We start from the raw sequence: 19,943 nt of genomic DNA, 5'->3' as shown, positions 1-19,943 counted from the left end.
CTTATGTAATTCGGCATACCTCAGCCCTGTTCCCGTCCTTAATAATTGCTTCTTTATATCCATATTTTCTCTGAAGCCATTTCTAACCAAGCTTTGGTGAACAGTAGATGGATCAACTGAAGGGCCAGATGTTCTCTCAGGTCCTGTTTCAGGTCATCTACTGTATGCAGTTTTTTGTAGACCACTTCTCTTTTTTACTCATCTAGTTTCCTCAATTTTCTAAATGACACAGATATTCTTTGCTGATCACTTTGTTACTATTTCATGCCTGTCAAACTGTTTCATCTTTGGCATTTTTCATAGATTTCCACTAAGAAATGACAACAGATTCTGTTTTGTGACTGTCAAAACTTTTGCACATACCTTTAAAAATAAATGACTCTTTAGTTATCGAAGCAGCTGCAGGTTTCTACCATTGTCGTTTGAGCTCCAGGTTTTTTGGTCTGTCAGATTATCTCCTCTTTACAGGCTCCATCTGCGCACACAGACACTCCTCAACAGTGACTGATTTGCGTCGGCGAGGCTGTGTTGGTTAAACTCAACGACAAACAAGCTGCTAGTCAACATCTAAGAAGTTCACAACTAGGTTGTTTATTTTATGATAACTGATACAGGATAAATGTTATACATTCTATTTTAACACTGATATTTCGATTTTATTTTCAATGTCAGTATGCAAAAAAAGAACAATGCGAAATTAAACATTTGGTGATGAATATGATACATAATTTGATCTTCATTAATATTAAACCAATTAATCTTAAGGACTCATTGTTGCCCCAGTGATAACTTGTTTAGCTACAACACAAAAAAGGGGGAAATACAAAAAAATAAACAACAAACATCAAGAGTTGGCTGACAGCAAACACTGTAGAGAACCACATGATCTTTAGATGTGTAGATGCATATATAAAAATACAGGATCCCTGTTGTGTGTATATATATGCACATACAGTAATAACGCATTTACTATAGTTGCAGAGCCTGCAGTGGGCCTACAATTAGACAAAAATGAAGAGAGCAGGATACACATACATACACACGTTTACCATAATCTCCCCATATAAACACACAGAAACCAACCAACCGACCCACAGGCAGGCTCTCCGGCTTTAGAGGCTAAAAACTACATTTGACTTAAAAAAAAAAAAAAAGAAAAGAAAAAGAAAAACAAACAGACATTCACATTTCTCAAACAAATCCCATGATCTCATGAGTCCTCACCTGATCAGCTGACTCAGCCGTCAGCCTTATTAACGTTACTGCCACCACAGAAGCTTGAATGATAAAGATGCTGAGGATGATGAACTCCGTTCTTCCCGGTGCGTTCCACTCGTGCAGCCAATCAGGGCCGAGCTGGCTCTCGTTGATTACTTCACTGTCTGTTGGCCCTCGTCCCCACATCGTCACTCCTCTCGCTCGCTCACTGACCCACTGCGTTTCTGCCAGTTTCTTCATCCGTGAGTCAGAGTGAGTGAGCGAGCACGTCGTGGAGACACGACTGCAGCTGTTTATGTCTGTGTTTAGTGTACGTATGTCCTTTGCATTCATGCATTTACCTGTGTGTGTGTGTGTGTGTGTGTGTGTGTGTGTGTGTGCACGCATTACTGTCCATCTCTGTGCAGGCCTCTACGGTGAAGAAGGGGCTTTGCTTCCGCTGTAATGAACCTGGTATCTGTTGACCATCTGCCCCTTCACTTCAGTCGAGAGGCAGGTAGTCTTGCAGGGGATGAGATCCTCCTCGTCTTCGCCCATTAGCCAGTTCTGTACGGAGCGTTCAGCCGAGGCTGTAACGTGATTGGTCAGCCAGCTCTGGTGCCACTTGTCGAAGCGTTCGTGCTGGCTCGCTGCCACTCTGTGCTGCGACTGTGAAGGAAGAAGACAAACTGTCAGAGACTTGTCACTGAGAGACAAAACCGGATTTAACAAGCAGAAAACTAGAAGGGTTGGATTTCTTTTCTTCAGCAGAGCTCTGATGAGACCCACGCGGAGGACGGATGTCTAAATTTAAACTTAGATGCCAGCCTACCTTCCTGGCCTTGACGAGGGCCCCTCTGCGGTACATGTAGTCCTCAGAGTTCATGACAAACACCATCTTGTGAGTGTTGAGTTTAAAACGACAGTCGAGACTGCCGGCGTTTTCCACGCCCAGCTGGCGGTGCCACTCTCTCCTGCAGCGCATCGCCTCCACCTGTCGCACTTGCCAGCGGCGAAAACGGCGCAGGTTCCTGAAAAAAATGGAGACACGGTGCGGATTACAAAAAACTGGCTTGACGTATTCTCAGGGTTCCTGAAAGACATCCGTTATACCCTGTTGATCTTTACAAATGTTATCTGAGATGACAGCAGATCTGTCATCAGATACCTTTAACAGAGCGTTCCCATAATGCTACCAGCTGAGGCACAACGAGCCAAACATAAAAACATGAAATCAATCAAAATCTATTTGGGGACACAGTTTTGTAAGTTTTACTTGATTTTTAGTTGAACAAATTCTGTCTAGTCTAATACACAAAAGAAATGCACCATCACAGCACAACGTTTATTAAAAATAAGACACGTAACGCAGGAGGTGTGCAGGAATTCAAATGCACTTTGGTTTCTCTTTCCAAGTATAATGAAATATAATATATTACAGATTCATTTCCACTGTCACACCTTTATTCTGCTGTTATTTATACTGCCACATAAGTAGAAACAGTAGAAACATCTGTCATACCTGGGCAGAAATACGGGCTTGAAGAAGTAGCCCTCTGCTTGAGAGCACAGACTGGACTCTGTTCCTACAAACTGCTCCATGTAGCTCGACAGGCACTAACAGAGGAAAGTTCCAGCGTGTTTAATCAAAGTCCAGTTATTCATTTCCAAGTTTCTGGTATGTAAACAAGTTTAGAAATTGTTAATAAATAAGTGTTTACCTGAACATCTAGCGGGTCATCAGCCTGGGCCTCCTCAGTGTCCAGCAGCTCGATGGTCATTGTCACTTGACCCTTGTTTTGAATAAACATCACCTGATGACAAAAATGAAACACCCATGTTTGAATGACCTCACTACACCTGAATCAAAACTATGACCCAAAAGTGTGACAAAGGCCTTTGCTTTATTCAAACAATTACTTAATAATAATAATAATAATAATAATAATAATAATAATAATAATAATAAATTGGATTTATATAGTGCTTTTCAAGGCACCCAAAGCGCTTTACAATGCCACTACTATTCATTCGCTGCCATATCGCGCCATCGGCCCCTCTGGCCATCACCAGTAGGCGGTAGGGTAAAGTGTCTTGCCCAAGGACACAACGACCAGGACAGAGAGCCCGGGGATTGAACTGGCGACCTTCCGGTTACAGATGCGCTTCCCAACCCCCTGAGCCACGGTCGCCCCGACTTGACTGTAATTTCCCAAACTAAAGGCCCCACGTGGCTGTGCACAGTCTGAATGTTATAGCTGTGTACGGTCACTGAGGGGCAGTACCAAACATATTTGGAGCAACTAGTCTATTGAAGGCCTTTATGGGGGTTTTTTGGCTGCTGTTGGTTCACCTTCATTGAACGTCTTTGTAGTGAAGCAAACAGTGTTAGAAACAAAACTGTCTGTGATTCTCATTCTGCTGTTCGGATCATTTTGTTATATTTCGTCCGCTTTGAACCGAGCTCTGGCTCATTTCCCATCAGTCTACCTACAACATCATCATCAGGTTTGTGTTGTTTTGGTAGAAATGCACACAAGCACATCTGCATTGTTTCACACACAAAATCTTTTGCTCTGTGTAGTAAAGTTCCTGCACGAATGGACATAAACGCAATGAATTCCTCTTGAGTCAAAGATGGACAGCAGCATCCAGATATCTGGGAGAGAAATTAAAAACAGTCTGCACCCAACCAAAGAGAAGCCGAGATGTGGCGTTCTTGGTTCTCAGTAGAACTGTGCCATATTATACACATCATTTAAGAAAGTATACTTTATTGATCCCCGTGGGGAAATTCCTCTCTGCATTTAACCCGTTCACCCAGTGAAGCAGTGGGCAGCCATCGGGCGCCCGGGGAGCAGTGTGTAGGGGAGCAGTTCAGTGGATTCGAACCACCAACCTTCCGATCATGGGGCCACCACTCTACCTACTGAGCTATCCCTGCCCCAATAACAATAATACACTACATCTCCCCCCACCCTCCTCACAAAAGTGTTATACTGTGCGGTCAGTAGTACAGCGTTTCTCATCCCTAGCATGCAGATAAAATTAAAATTTAAAAAGATAAAATTACTGAACACTGTGCTGTTTTCTCAATTGAACAATAACATCTTTAAAAAACAAAACAAAAAACAAAGCAAGCAAACTGTTTGGATCCCAGAAAAGCATTTCCATTCTTCTACAACCGGTAATCAAGTATTCAACAGCTGTTATCAAAGCGTTAGTACCAGAGAAAGGTAGCATCTGATTACATTGAAGTGTAAACGTGTTTATCACGCTGTGGTACAGCTGGCTGTCATAAAATAATTTCAGGTCCACAAAAACGTAGTTAAATCTCAGTCATTAGTTGGAAGGTGAAATTTCAATCGACTGCACCAAAGGCCTCAACAGCATGAGAAAAATGTAAAGAATGAATCCTTGGGGGAAAAAAATACTTGGACTGGAGGAGTGAGCTGGCTTTTGTTTTCCTACAATCACGATCGCTGTCCGTAAAACATTCCTTTACAAAAACAGCTTAAGTGATGCACTTTCCTTTTATGGGTACATCTAGTCTTCTGAAATTTTTACCGTCCTGTGAAATCGCAGAGCAGCATATTTTTACTGCAGAGAAGGATAATCTGAAATAGTTTCACTACTTCAAACAACAGCTGTGTGTCAGGGCCAAGCGTTTAACCCACTGGACTCACCTTGAAGCAGTTCTCTTCGGCCATCACTCGCTCAGCTTTCCACTGGTAGCTGGTCTCCCAAGCTGCTCTAACACACTGTGAGGACAGGTTTCCCCCGGCTGCCCCTCGTTTCCTCTCAGCCAGGTAAAGCTCAACCACTTGCAGACACACCTCGTCGCTCACCAGGTGCTGCAACTTTAGTCAGAGAGGTAAATATTAGAATATGCCAGTGTTCACATTACAGAGTCACGGGACTTAGAGAATTAACCTGTGTGTGAAACTGTTTACCTGTCGGATGATGTTGTGGATGACTTTGTCGATGGTGAAGCCGATATAGGCGTGGATGGTGAACATCTCCCTCAGCGTGTCCTCATATTGTGTAGAGTCCAGGTTGCCATCAAGCAAACTGCGCACCATATCGAGGAAAGCTGGGTAATACTCCTCTAACTCCACCTCACCTGTGGAAGGGGAAGGACAGCACTTTTGTTAGAGCAGCTTCTCATTAAATCATCTGTGTGGATGTGCAGTGGAGACTAGGGCTGCACGATACTAGGAAAACCTGCGATGTGCGATAACTGTGATCAATATTGCGATAACGATATGACTTGCGATAAAATAAATAGCAAAACAAAAAAAACAAATACATAATTTCTGTTTTACTGCAACAGTTTTATTTAAAGAAAGCTGCTGTATTAGCAGAGTAACACCAAAGTGCACTTTAACATTGAAACATTGCCCCCATAAAAAGTGTCTGAGGCTTGAATTCTGAAAGACATCCTTCCCGGTCTCTAGAATTCGTTTTGAATAAACATAACACACTTGTCGGTCTTCTTTAAGATCCCAGCTGGCCAGCACCTCACGTGATACACGGGCTGTATTTTCACTAGTGTGAGAGTCTGGAAAACACACAGTCTCTAGACACCGTGTTTTCAGTTCAGGGTCTACGGTGAGGAAGTGCACTGTGAAGCTCATATATGGCTCCGTTGTACGACTTGATCATAGGTCTGTAGTTGTTGCGTAGTTTTCAGCTTGGCTCAGTTCAAACGTGACGGTCTTGCGGCATGTTTCGTACATTTGTGGAATGGCAACATGGGAAAAGTAGTTTCGTGAGGGGATGCGGTTTCTCCGGTCCACTTTATGACTGGTGAAGCCCTCTCTGCTAACTGTATTTATAGGCATCATGTCTTTAGCCAAAAAAATGTGTAATGGCCTCTGTTATTTCTTTGTAGCGCTTCGACGTTTTCTCATAAGGAGTTCCACTTGAAAAACTCTGATACAGAGACGGCTGTTGGACTGCGGTGCTCTTTGTCTTAACATTAGCGACCTTTGTTTGGCTAGCCCTGTCTTTCTGGAACTCTTCAAACAGTTCTCTGTGGTTGTATTGAAGATGATGGTGGAGTCGTGTTTCCTCTGGTGGTTGCCACGAGTGTTCGGCAAGTGTTGCAGAGCACCTGTGTTTGGAGAACGTTGTCTTTATCAAATCCAAAGTACCTCCAAATAAGCGAGGTACTTTTTTTTTTTAGCCACGAGTTCATAGTCAGTAGCGTTCTCGTCATGCGTCTCGCTCTCAGCCATTACAACTCTGACTCGGTGCTGCAGCGTTGTTCGTTCCCCACCTGAGTAGGAGGCGGGCCTCTAATCCATTTGATTGGTTAATGCCGTGAAGGGCTCTATTCGACTGGTCAAATGTGTAAAGGGGTTTCTTTGGTCAGTTCGATTTATTGTGCAGGCCTAGTAGAGACCCTGTCCCAGCAACCAAAAGCAGTTATTTACAAAAGGCAGGCCTGATGTGTGTTTGAAGAACAGATTCTTCTGATCTGAAGAAGGGTTGCAGCAACAAGTCAGTTATCAGAAACTATCGGTTAAAATGACTAAATATTAGAAAGTTTCTCAAACAAGAGGCTTTTCTGTGTCTTATATTACAAGGAATGTAATATTGTGGCCTAAGACACTCTACATGTACAGCTTGTAATATGCTGAACAAGAATTTAGTTTGTTTTTGATAACCAGTAAACCTTGTCCTAAACAGACTTTTAGAAAAGTGCCTTTAACTGGTCCATACAGGTCCTGCAAATCTGTTCAGAGCATTAAAAAGTCTTTCACCACAGATTTCTTCCCTAAACAAAACACAACAATGCTACTACAACACTCAGATTCTGAACAAAGTCAACTAAATAAAGGTTGACACGTAGCATTAGTAGAACGATCATTTTTCAAACGTTATTTTATTGCCGTGCTGTTTTAAACACTGAGAAATGTTTCAACATATCTGGAACATCATTCCCTTTAGCAAACATTAATCTTATTTAACAGTGTGACTGACACCAATTTAAAAGCACATTCTGATTCAGTGCACATTTATTGAAGCTAATTATCTAATCGTCTTGATGAAGTAACTTGTATATTACAGCGTGTGATTATTGCTCAGTGATCTGGAATAAAGCCACCCACACTGAGCTTACCTGTCTACATCACAGCTGACCAACCCCACTTAAAAATCAAACACCTGACGACTGTAAAGATGTGAGTAACTGTAAACATAGACTGGACTTACTGGGCTGCTTGAGGCGGAGCTCCATAGCGAGGTCACACGCCTTTTCCCTCCGTCCCTCTGCCATCAGCAGCCTCTCTCTGCTCTGCTCAGCTCGATGCTCCAGCAGCTGCCGTTCTGCTTGTCGGTAAACCCGCAGCAGCCGCGAACACAGAGTCTGGTGCAGCCGCAAAAAGAAATACCAGTTGTTGTTGACAAAAAACAGGTTGTAGACACCATCCAGCTCCTTTTGGTGCTCTGCTTCGGGGTCACGAAGGTCCACCTTCTCCCCGGCTGCACCCGAGCTCATCTCCATAGGTGTAGACCCCGGGGTCGGTGTGGATCCAGCAGGCTGGCTTATGCTGCTTGAGGTGGTCGAGGCTTCGTTTTCTGCAGGTTGGGATGGGCTGCAGCGCCTCCTCCTGGAATCACCGTTGAGCTGCTGCTGCGGTTGGGACTGGGTCTGGGACTGTGATTGGACAGGTTGGGGTTGAGACTGACAACTGCTGGCTGCTGCTCCTGATGCATTATTACCATTTCCTCCTCCGCCTGCTGCGGTGGTGGCGGTTCCACCTCCTCCTTTATCGCCTCCCTCTTCCAGCTCAGCCTCCTCATCCGTCCATTCTTCAGTATCACTGAGCTCACCGCGGCGGGAGAAGAACAAGTCGGGGACAAAGTGCTGGATGATGCGTTTGATGTGGTCCTTGTCATCTTTGTGAATAGTTGGTTGTCGTTTAACGTGGTAGATGATGAGTGAGGCAGCATCCTCCAGGATTTGTTTGTCCTCATAAGTAAACACCATGTGAGGTTCACTGGATGAGGCTGAACCATTACGGCTTTGTTGGCCAACACCACCTTCTTCTGTGCTCTGCTCCTGACGCTGAGGTAAAAAGAAGAAAATCAGACAGCAGAAGGAAACTCCTACAGGCCAAGCAGAAATACGGAAACCTTTGACACCAAGAGGTTTCACTGACCTCTGACAAATCCCTTCAACAAAAAAACCCCACCTGCACTCAATGTCCTTTGACTGAAACACACCATCTTCATTATGAGCCATGGTGTTAGAGCAAAGCCACTTAAGGAAAATTTTATAGCTCTGTTCTTACTAAAAATGCTACTAGAGTAGCTTTGCATACTCACAATTCCTAATAATGTTAATTTATTTCAGTTCAGGCCCTCAACTCATCTCCTGTCTGGAAAAACTGTTTTAGCTCCTCCCCCTTTAAGCCCACCCTCCTCATAAGTTAGCTGTCCTCTAATTGGCTGTCCATGACAAACAAAAGGTTTGAACAGCAGGAGGCGGGGCTGGTGGTCAGAGCTTTGCCCAGGGATTTTGGCTCATAGGGATTACCCATCACGTATACAGACCTCAACAGGTCCACTTTAGTAACGTCAACGTGGACGCGAAATCCTAAAGAACCATCAGAAGTTTGAACAAGTTAAAATGTCAAATGTGAAACTTCAGTCAGGTGACGCATGTTGTGCACCTGACTGATGAACTGTAAGCACCAGAATAATCTTTTTAAATTTTAGAAAATGTGAGAGGATAATAGTCAGGTTACACTATAATGAACGCTTTTATACCCTCTCACTGAGTCTGACTCTTCTTATGATTATACAGAAGCGATTATGCAGGACTGCTATATCAGGCTTCACACCTCGTTATCTTTTCATCACCATTCAAGGTCGCGAATAGAGGAGTGTTTACCTCGTCGTAGATGCTTTCAATCTCATTAAGAAGACTTTTCGACCGCAGGGCCTTCATATCGTTCTGTTTGAAGTTGACTCCTTGGTGGTCGAGGGACTTCAGGTAGGCCTTCTCGTACTGCTCCCTCCAAATCTTATTGAAACCCTGCTGGGCCTCTCGCCACTCTTCCTCCTTAGCTTTCAACCTGGAGAGGAAAGAAAAGCTTTAAAGTTGACGCCTAAAAAAAACATTCATGTAGTTGAATCTATTTTGTCACCACAGTGCGTTTGTTTTTTCACATGTTAGACTGGAAGGAAAAAGGCAGTTCTTCAGAAAGCACTATTCGTGTAGCAGGGTGCACAAAGACCTCCATGTTGATACAAGGATCTTGCTCACGCTGTCAGCAGCTGAATATTCCCATCATATTGTCACTTGCTTAAATCTCTCAGCTGGTCATGTAAACAGAAGTATAATCAACAGTTTTCCTTCTATAGCCACAGTGATGTAAACATTAGATGTGTTGGTTCAACATCCTGCTATTTCATATGCATATGAAAGAATATTGTGGCTATAAGGCTTAAAGTGTCTGCACATGTCAGACGTCACTGGGGAATTCTGAGATAAAGAGATTGTCCTGACCTCTTCAGCACCACAGGCACAGCAGTAGCAGGACTCCTCTTCAGTCCCTCGATGATCTCAGGGGCTTTGTCGCCATAGATACGATACACCGCACGACGCTGGATGACCTCAGAGGTGCCGCCCAGGCAGTCGTCTAATCTGAATCGGTCCTGGTCCTCTGGTGAGAGGCGAGAAAGCTTCTTCTGGACACTCTCTAGGACTCTGATGGTGGCCAAGTTTGTCTCCAGAACAACATCCAACTAAAGAATAAGTGTTAGAGACGGCTTTTAGAGGGCATCTTCTAAAGCTTAGCACCACGCGATATATGTGTTTAAGAATAAAACATCCTCGGGGTCACCAAATATATTTACTACTTGTTAAAAACGCTAACATTAAGATGCACATACCTCAAATCTTTCATCCTCACAGCGATGCAGCTGCTCCTCATAAGGAGTCTTCTTGGAGCTAACAAAGGTTGAATCTTCTGACCAGGAGGGGAAAGACACCCAGGTGTCATTCAATACCTGCACACATACAGATAAAAACATGAGTTTTCATGCCAGCACACTTTTCTATGGTAACACTTTAAAGATTGCTTTTTATGCACCTTGATATTTTTACTCTGGACTTCAGAAAGTATAATTAAGTTACAATATGATCGCCCGATCAATCTGCTGTAGCACAGATCCCTTTAAGGCATCTTTCTACGGATTGGGTGCCCCTCACACACAAAATATTTGAAGAGAGGGTACGTGAGGCTGCCGTGCTGACAGAACGCCTTATCAAGAAGGCATATTTTAGGGGTATGCAGGAAAGGTTCAAAGCAGCCTGGAGGCTGAGCCTCAGCGATTACTTGTACATATGCTGCCTTTGTTATTTGAAACTTTTCTATGAGAAAAGGAAAAACATATTTAAGCTACATACTGCCTCCCTGTCCTTACTGTACTCATCTGATTCTGCATAACCATAATCAACTACCAGCTACCAGGCCATTAATTAGGATTTCTTTCCCTCAACATGCTCCTGATGACTGCTAAGTAATAGACGCTTCTGAAGTTACAATCCTAATATGGCAGTAGGGTCAAAGTTTCTATTAGGTGGTCACACGATGTGCATACTACTGAGCAAACAGTACGTCTGTATATACATGTGCTCCTAACTGCATGTGTAACCTTTTGCCATGGTTCAACATTTTCAAAACCGAGTTCCTGTTTTTGTGTACTTTGCACTCGAGACAGAAACACATGCACAAGCAATACACTTTCCCCCCGTTGGTTTCCCACCATTTCACTAAAATACAGGTGGCAATAAAGTGTGAGAAAATGTGGGAAGACTGACTCGCAGCTTCATTCAGACACGCCCACAACAATCAGAAAGAGAGCAATGATGTGCTCCACAAGATATTCACCATATCTGCAAAACGTTACATCAGTGATGCATAAAGTGACATATGAGGTCAGAGTCTTGTACATCACTGTGGTTATTCAGAGTTTTGAAAAGGGAATAATTTATAGTGTTATTTTCTGTTAGATACTGATCAGGGATAGGGTTAGATGATCAACTGAAAGGTTCCATGTCAAGTCTTTGCTGGATTTTATTTTCCCCATTTCTTAAGGACATGACTTTCAGATATTGTTCATCTACTGTAGAGAATTGTTTAGGTTTGACACTCATTTTGTCTGCAACCTGTCCGGTTTTCCACTTCCCTCAAACTTTTTTGCGGACACACTGCACACCATACTGACAAGTGACAGGTTTCTGCTAATAGCTTTTTAGGAATTGACTTGCTGGCCTAGAAATACTATTTTATGCCTGTCAAGCTGTTCCCATCGGCATTATACAGATTCAAAATGGCATGGTTTCAAAACATAGTGATAGTAAAATGTTTAAAAAAAAACAGCTGATTAGAAAATTAAATTGATTAGTTGCGTGCAGAGTTAGACAGTAACGCGTTACTGTAATCCGATTACTTTTTTCAAGTAACGAGTAAAGTAAGGGATTACTATTGCAAAAACGGTAATTAGATTACCGTTACTTTACCGTAGGAACGCTGCGTTACTGCGTTACTAAAACCGTGATTTTTTGCGAGAATGTCTCATGACAGTGACGTCAGCGAGTGCGACGTTGGTGACAACAGCTGTGTGCAGATCAACAGTGGATCACATATCGAGTGCAGAGAGAGTATGAGCGTGCAGCGTTTAAAGCGTGGAAGTACTGACCTTACTTTGAGTTTGATTCCATAAAAAGTGACAAAAACATTAGTGTCCGCTGTGCGTGGGAAGAAAACTTCTTTTTACACCGAAAAAAACCCCTAAACTTCCAAACAAGCACCGAGTAGCTACAACGTAATGGGAAACTCGCAGAGAAACTCGCGGATTCTTCCACTGACCGCGGCACACCTGCACCAGGGTAACCCTCCGCCTGCCCCACTCCTGCTTTACAGGTGAAAATAGAGCAACAGGACCGCTGAGTCTTTGACTTTATTTATTTTCTGCTGTGTTTTACTTGCATGTATTTGAAAGACTGAGTGTAAACACAAAAAATATTTTATTTTATGAGCTGGAATGTGTAGAAGTTTAAATGTTAAACTAATTTCTTCCAGTCAGAGAATGTTGCAGATAATTAAATTTTTGCTTGATGCATAAAGTTAAAAGATTAAAACTAATAAAACAAGTTTTAAAAAGAGACTTTTCCATTTGATTACATTTTGTATGATGGATTATGCAGAAAAAGTAGAATTGGGCTGAAAGATCTATCACTTTATCACCTCTTCAGGTTGTAAATCGTGTTTTTAAAAAGTAACTAAGTAATTAATTACTTTTGAAAATAAGTAATCAGTAAAGTAACGGGATTACTTTTTTGGGCAAGTAATCAGTAATTAGTTACTGATTACTTTTTTCAAGTAACTTGACCAACACTGGTTGCGTGTTACATGTAGACAACACCGATTCATCACTTGCGAACTTGAACAATTCAATGTTAAGTTGATCAAATTTGTAATTTAATATTCAAGTCAAACAAACTTAAAGAGGGAAAGTCGACACTCAAGATGTGATTTTGTAAAAGCCTGCGCGTTTATCTCAAGCAGCTACAAGCATGCAAGCTGTAACTTATGGACTGATGTTTATCAACCAGGGTTGATGATGAAATAAATGTGGGGTAAAAACAAAAAAAAGAAAGAAAAAAAAAAACTTGTCAGCAAGATTCAGCCCTGTGTGCATAAGAGCTTACTAACAGCAGCTGTTTTCATAAAGGAAGAGCTTCGAGACATCCTCATATTTGGCAGCCTGAAGGTGTGAGACAGAAACTTAAGTTGGCAACCTCGCCCACCCCCTCATGTCATGTGAGGTTTAGGGAGTCCTCAAAAACAATGACATTCTTAGGTGAGCTGATCGAGGGACAAAGGCACAAAAGAGGCATGCAAAGATAACAGGAATCATAATATTGTGCGTATCTAGACATCAGTTTCTATGCATGCAGTTCAAACTTGTGCTATGTTGAAAAAAAATAAACATTTAAATTCAGACATCAAGCCAACATGTTAAGATGCTGTCAAAGAAATAATAAGGAACAGATGAAAGGGGCTCAAATGCACACAGATAACTTTAAGAAATGAATGACGCAGTGGTCTTTGTTTGGTAAACTCTTAAGTAGATATACCTCCTTGCATAAGGCCGTGCGCCCACTGCATTTAGGCTGCTGGTAGGTCTTGGGCAGTGCTCTATAGCTGGACCCCAGGCGCTTGCAGGAGGCATAATCCACCTCCCTGCCCCCTCCTCCCTCCATGTAACGATCCGACAGCCCTGACACAGCATGAGAGAGCTCTTTGTCCCCGAGAAATGACTTGAACTGTGTGTACAGTTCAGGAAACTTCCTGCAAGGATATGGACAAAATTATTAATGACAGATAACTGAAGTACATCTGGTATTTTCAGCTAGTATAAAAAGCCCTGTGACGACCATTTAGAGATAACTTTCAAATTTGTAAAGTTGACCTGAATGTCATATCTGAAAACAAACAATATCTTAATATTTGTTGCCATTTGCTTCACTAACACTGGATATTAGCATCATAAACCATTTCCACTTTAGTTTGTCTCTTTCTATCCATCTCAAAATTCTTTCCATCCACTCACCCCAAGAAAGGAGTAACAAGCTGTAGCAGCTCAGCTCCTGAAACGACTTCTTGGTTAAACAAGGCGATGCAGCGCAGGAAGTTCTCATATACTTCCTGGCTTTTAAACAGGCGACGAACCTAAACGACAGTTGGGTTGACAATAAAATTCGCTCAATCACTTTAAAAAATAAAAAAAAGTTTCAGTTAAAAACAAAAAGAAACAAAAAGAAAAAACATTATGGGATTAAAAATTTAGTATAAAAAATTAAATAAATAAAATCCAGAATTACAGCCCAGAAGAATAATCCCTCACCTTATCAAAGAAGGAAAATTCTCTTAAGACTCCATGTTTGCCAACCGAAGCAAAGGACTGATCTTTGGTACAGGAATACTTCATTTTTTTCTAAATAAAGAGAAGAATAAAATCTGAACATCACAAACTCGACCGCTTTTGGAAAATCCCAAAGAGCTGTTGAAACTTTTAAAGAAAAGTTCGTGTTGTGCAACACAAAATTATTTTCTAGCAAATGAGTTGGTGCTGACGAAATGAAGTAAAGGAATGCAAATACTCTGTAATTATGTTACAAGCTTGTGAGACACATTTTGCCCAGCATGTTGCAGGCTGTAATGTCCATAATAGTAAATGACATACATCACGGGGCTTACATGCAACACATTAACTTATAGAAATGACTCAATGTAACAGATTAAAAATAAACTGGTATTCAGTAAGTTCTCTTCAATTAAACTGTTACTGTGTTACTCAACAATTATGAAAATAAAGAAATTTACCAAAGTAAAAGCAAATAAAAAGTCCATAAGGGTAACAGTCGTTCTGTAGCGTCTGTAACAAGAATGGTGTCTTTCAAAGCTCCACCTCTCTCTCTCTCTCTCTCTCCCTCTCTCGTTTTTAATTAATTGTGAATACGTCAGAATTTTAGACCCTATTTCACAAGATGATGAAGTTGCAAAAACAATCATAAAACGTAGCATTTGAGCTCATAATGCACAGCTTTTGTCTCTTTCACTGACTGACCCGCTGAAGAGAGAAGAACTTACCTTGAGCAGTGGGGACATATGCTGGAGAAGTATGGGCCTCGGCCTCTTTTTGTTCTGTTTGGTTATCGTGTCCTCTTCCTCTGTTCTTTTCAGCTGCTCTTTCCCCCCGGTGAGCGAACTGCCTGTGAACTACAGAAGAGGAGGCACGTGGGCAAAAAATGCTCAGTAGTACTTCTTGGGACTTTGGGAACTTCTTAGAGAACTGACTGACAGAAATACAACGTTTTTGACAAGTTATATATTCAGCTGTTCAAAAGTGGCACTTCACTGTGACTGTGTGAATATTATCATGATGGCATTTCAGAGCCGTAAATATACAAAATGTCACTGTTGTAAACTGTGTTAAAATAACTGGAAATGAGAAATGTTGCTTTCGTGCCCGACTGCAAATTGTTTCTGTTCAAACTGTGCAGATTTTCATCTCCTTCCCAAGTGGAACATCAGAAATCTCCGTCTATGCTGCTCAACTCACCAGTGATCTCTTGGCATCGGGCAAGAATTGTCCAAACTCAGCCAGCAGGTCTTCTTGTCCCTTGAAGAGACTGGCAACTTTAGAAAACACCTCATCTTCTGTCATCCCACTGCTGCCTCGACTGCCTCGACTCTCCTTCACCTCCAGCTGTTCCTTCTAAAATGTTATAGAGATATAGGGGAGACACACACACACAAAATAAAAACAAAACTCAGAAACTGCAAATAAAAACCCAACACCTTTTATGCTATGAATATGCAGTATTCATGGCCTTACTTCTACAGTACCTGATATGTGTGAAGAATTTCTAGGAAGGCTCTATAGATCTCTGGATGGTCCAGGAAACGGTTTTTAATCTTGTTGACGTAGCTGATGGCGCTATCAAATTCTACGGGGCTCGTCTCTGAGGCAGGCGGGGACACAGATGAGGTGGCTGCTGGATTTTGGCTCTCTCTGCTGGTCAGGGGAAGAGAAAGTCTGCTGGGAGGCTCTGGAGGTCCTGCTGCTGATGAAGACAGGGGCTCTGTTGTGGCCACCTTGACTTCACTGGTCTGGGCAGGTCCCACTTCAGAGTGAGAGGAAGAGGCGCTACCCGAGGTTGCAGCAACAGCAGGAGCGACAGGACTCTTCCCCTGCGGGCTTGGGGATACCTGCACAGAGATGCATTAAGAAAAAGACTGTTTATTTACGACTTGGGGAGAAATATCTGTTTGTATATGCCGGTGCAGGTGCAGCTAAAATGATGACGTAAACCAACTTTAATGTGCTTGTGTTGCTGCAGAAATATTAAACACTCAAACATAAGTTGGCTCTGTGGGTTCGTTTTAAATCCCTCTCTTAGCAGTGTATAAACTCTATATAACACAATAACAATTGTAATTGTAGACAAAAGGTACACAGTAAACATAAAGCACTAAATATTAAAATGATTTAACAGAAAAAGTTTACATAAACTTTCATAGGTTTTAGAAAAGAAACGCATGCATTATGCATACTTTATGCCTAATGTTCAGAAAGAAAAGTGACTGGATGTTTATATGAATGTACTTGTAATCTAAAGTCAGTATTAAAGGAAAGTAGTTCTGATGCAAATCCCAAGTCACACTAACATTACACCTAAGATTGCCCAAATCCCATTATCTTGCCATCCACTACCTAAGCACGATCCATCTCTCAGAACAAAACATCCCTGGAAGTTAGTTCCCAGCTTTTACTTTAAAATAATAAAATTGTACACAGAAACTGAAGGAGCTGACACATATAAAAGTTTAACTCAATCTGACACGGACCAAATGCCACAGAGTGAAATCATTACAAATTCCTCAGTGTAGTCGTTTTTGTGTTACACCGTAAAATTCTTTTAAAGTCTAACATAGATTCCTAATCTCTGAAATTCTTTTTTATATACAACTTGTATATATTTGGCTCTTTGTGATGAGATTTAAGTGCTTGTTTCAGCCAAAAATGCACAGGAAGAAGCAGAACTCCAGCTGAAATTTTGTTAAACTACAAAGCTGCTGTCACATTTTGTAGTGAAATCTTCGTGAGGGCTTTTTCAGGTAGATCATTCAGCTGAAGTTCAGGGCAGTAGAGCCACACCTGTTTCCTCCTAAGATGTTCTGTGGTCTTAAACATATAATGCTGTCAGCATACACTGCTGTACATTGCTTTACTTATATCTGATATCTCTTTAAAAAGAGTATCTTACCTGTGCAGAGAAAGGAGACTGAAGGAAAGCCATCCCATTCTTAGGGACCTCTATCCGATACCCCGGTGGCAAGAAGGCATTGAAGCCCAAGACGAGGTCTGGGTGTCCATGAAACAGTTGTGATACACGGTTTATCACTCCCGGTGTGTCGATGCTATTTCAGAAGACATACAGATAGTTTAGAAGTTTGGTTGAGAAAGATTGATTAACTACTTCTCTCAAACACCACAAAGCAAAAACAGAAAACAAGTTATTAATAAGCGCTACACATGTTAGCTTTAAAGAAAAAGGAGCAAAGAGGATTTGCTTTTAGTCCTCGTTTCATTTCAAGATAATAATACCAGTTGCATAATTACAGTAAGAAGCTATGTGCAGTTTCATATGCACTGATAAACTCCAGATTGTGAAACAGAACTAGTCAAGGATTAAACAGCACAACGTAATGAAACTCCATAAACAAGCAGCACAATCACCATCTAAAGAATATGTATGGGAATGTATGTCATTAAGAATGCATTACTAGAACTCCCATTACTTCTGGTTTTCACCCTGGCAGAAGTACAGCTGCCAGTTGGTCACAAGATTATACAAAAACCATCAAGCTGAATTTCATAAGACTTGGTGGCGTATGGGTAAATGAAGATCCCACTGTATTTTAAAGTGGATCTGGACCACCTCCCTTAAAAACTGCACAACAGAAATCAGTGTGCTCCCTGTGTGCCCCTGTGTAGTAGTTACTTGTGGTTTGTTTGCATAAATGCCCAATGATACCTCTGCGACTTGAACTCCTTCATGATGTCGAGAAACTTGTTATATATCCCAGGGTCATTCGCAAAACGAATTTTGACTTGGTCCAGATATGACAAGGCATCTTCAACCTAAACATGGAGAAGAGGAAGAAAAAATCAGTACAGAACAAAGCACAGGCAGTCTCAGCTGGATGTATGGAGCAGCATTTTCCCCAGAATCCAGCCACGGTGCTCACGGTGGATGATTTTACAGCTACAAAGCTTGTTTATAGATTTCAAATGCTACGTTTTGCATTATTAATAAATGCATTTATTTCCGATTTGTACTATAAAATTACAGGTAGCCCCATCGTACAGATTTGTTTCAGTGCTGCATACGTGAAGTTACGTGAATGCTGACTGATTTGTTCACTATCAGCCAAAGTGCAACATCAACAAATCCTCTGGTTAGCAGTACAAGCTGTACAACTAACGCTAAAATAAATAAATAACTGGGCATACACAAGAGACACCAGGCAGCTTTTGTTCATTACTCCACTGCTTTCTTTCGCTACCACAGCTAGGCTAGTTTAGGTTGCGCTAAAGGGGGAAAAATGTCTTCACACAAGCCATTGTCACAAATAGTCCACATCTTAAAGAGGGTTGTTGTAGCTAACGTTTAGCCAGGAGCCAGTCGACTCACGATAATAACTCCACCAACACTTGCAACACCTACCCGCATACAAATTTATACAATATGTTTAGTCACAGCTGGTCCCCGGCCAACAGTGTCGCGTTGGCAAAAACAGTACGACATATTAAAACACTACTATAACAAAGAAACGTGTACTGAAGCTGCTAATGAAGTGAAATAGCCGTTCTTGGCTAGCCTGGCTGACGTCCTCCACTTTGTTCGGGTGGCTGAAAAAACGAACAAGGAGGAACTTCCCACAAGCGAGGTCTGAGTTAACGTTTGCTCACAGAAGCACTTATTGATATGGCAAATGAGAAAGTACCACTAACTGTGCCACTCCACTGTCACTCGCACATCCACTAAACGAAACATAGCTTCTAAATCCAACATTAAATGTTAACGTTAGGCTGTTTAGCAATGAATTACTTTTAATAGGCCAGCGAGCTAACTAACGTTAGCCAGCCGTTCCTTTCACTACTCTCGACGACAGAAGAGAGAAAGAGAAAAAAGCCTCAAATCCAATGCAATGATCCGACGAACAAAATGGTTCTGACTCTCAGCCACTTTTCCCTTGTCATGTCCGTTGTCTCCTTACCTTCAGCTTCTGGAAGTGCTGCTGCTGCACTTGCTTTTGTGTTATAACGTAAGGCTTGTCTTGAATTTGGTTTATTTGCTTCGCGGTGCTGTGCGCCTGAATCTTCGCCATTATCCCGGCGACAGGAGGCTCGAGAGCCGCTACCACAACTTAAGAGGGAAGCTTCGGCGTTACCTCCAGTTGTTGGCTAGCCGACAAACCTTGCTCTCGGTCGGGAAGCCAGCCTGCCAGCAAGCAACCCTACTCTGCCTAGCTGGACAGTCTAGGTACAGAGGCAAAAAAAAAAAAAGGACGGGAAATCCAGCAGAATGAAGGTTGATGACAGACAACCTGCTACTCTCGGTGACTTTGATGAAACATCACCATCGAATTAAACGAGCCCAGGCAAGAAGTATCGGAAAATAAGCCCAGAGACAATGGTTACCGTTTTTCGTATTTAAAAAAAACTAAAGCCTGTCTCTTTAAATTCGGCGGCAGCGCTCTGTCTTGGCGTCCGGAAGCCAGAGTAGGAGTGAAAAAAAAAGTGAAAAATTGAACTGCGCAGTCGCAGCGATGGGAGGAGCTGAGTTCACAAGAATCAGATTGCTCCACTCCCCCTTCACTGCTACAAAGGAGCAGCGCTACTCCATGCAAAGGATGGCTGCACACTCCACAACGGTGCCCACGGAGCTCGACGGTGGACCGAATGCCGACTGTGAGAAAGATCGATACATGGCTATTGATAGACACCTACGGCTCATTCAGAGGGCATTCACAATGGATTCAGCTTGGTTTTCCAATGCAGGAGCCAGAGGCAGTTTTAAACAACTTTAATGGATATGAGGAAGCAAAGAAGAAAGGAACAAGTATTTTGCTTCGAAAGGGTTTATTAGT

General features: G+C 42.1%; 1 protein-coding gene across 2 annotated transcripts; it reads right to left on the bottom strand.

Moving 5' to 3' along the window:
- Nucleotides 1-568: 568 nt before the first annotated feature.
- Nucleotides 569-19,572, bottom strand: sin3b (SIN3 transcription regulator family member B). Of its 2 annotated transcripts, none has more exons than XM_082523150.1 (19): nt 19,071-19,572; nt 17,825-17,931; nt 17,054-17,207; nt 15,633-15,995; nt 15,346-15,501; nt 14,874-15,002; nt 14,128-14,217; nt 13,834-13,952; nt 13,358-13,571; nt 10,105-10,221; nt 9,719-9,957; nt 9,101-9,284; nt 7,417-8,272; nt 5,151-5,320; nt 4,884-5,057; nt 2,919-3,011; nt 2,720-2,814; nt 2,030-2,228; nt 569-1,866 (listed from the first exon to the last, which is right to left on the bottom strand). In XM_082523150.1, exons 1-19 carry the CDS (start codon nt 19,179-19,181, stop codon nt 1,630-1,632), a joined length of 3,807 nt encoding a protein of 1,268 aa, XP_082379276.1. In that variant the 5' UTR covers nt 19,182-19,572; the 3' UTR covers nt 569-1,629. The 2 variants fall into 2 exon arrangements, with proteins under 2 accessions (XP_082379276.1, XP_082379277.1); XM_082523151.1 differs by lacking the exon at nt 19,071-19,572 and adding an exon at nt 18,518-18,820.
- Nucleotides 19,573-19,943: the final 371 nt, after the last annotated feature.

Source organism: Aulonocara stuartgranti (genome assembly GCF_965226115.1).
Source record: "Aulonocara stuartgranti genome assembly, chromosome: 23".
NCBI lineage: Eukaryota > Metazoa > Chordata > Actinopteri > Cichliformes > Cichlidae > Aulonocara > Aulonocara stuartgranti.
Note: the sequence above shows the minus strand (reverse complement) of the source record. Positions and strands in the feature narration are given on the sequence as shown.

Excerpts from the sequence above, each read along its gene's own strand:
- sin3b (XM_082523150.1), bottom strand. The coding sequence starts at position 19,181 with ATGGCGAAGATTCAGGCGCACAGCACCGCGAAGCAAATAAACCAAATT. Across the intron at positions 15,003-15,345 it reads CCGATGCCAAGAGATCACTG|TTCACAGGCAGTTCGCTCAC; the intron begins GTGAGTTGAGCA and ends CCTCTTCTGTAG. Across the intron at positions 9,285-9,718 it reads GTGCCTGTGGTGCTGAAGAG|GTTGAAAGCTAAGGAGGAAG; the intron begins GTCAGGACAATC and ends TTTCCTCTCCAG.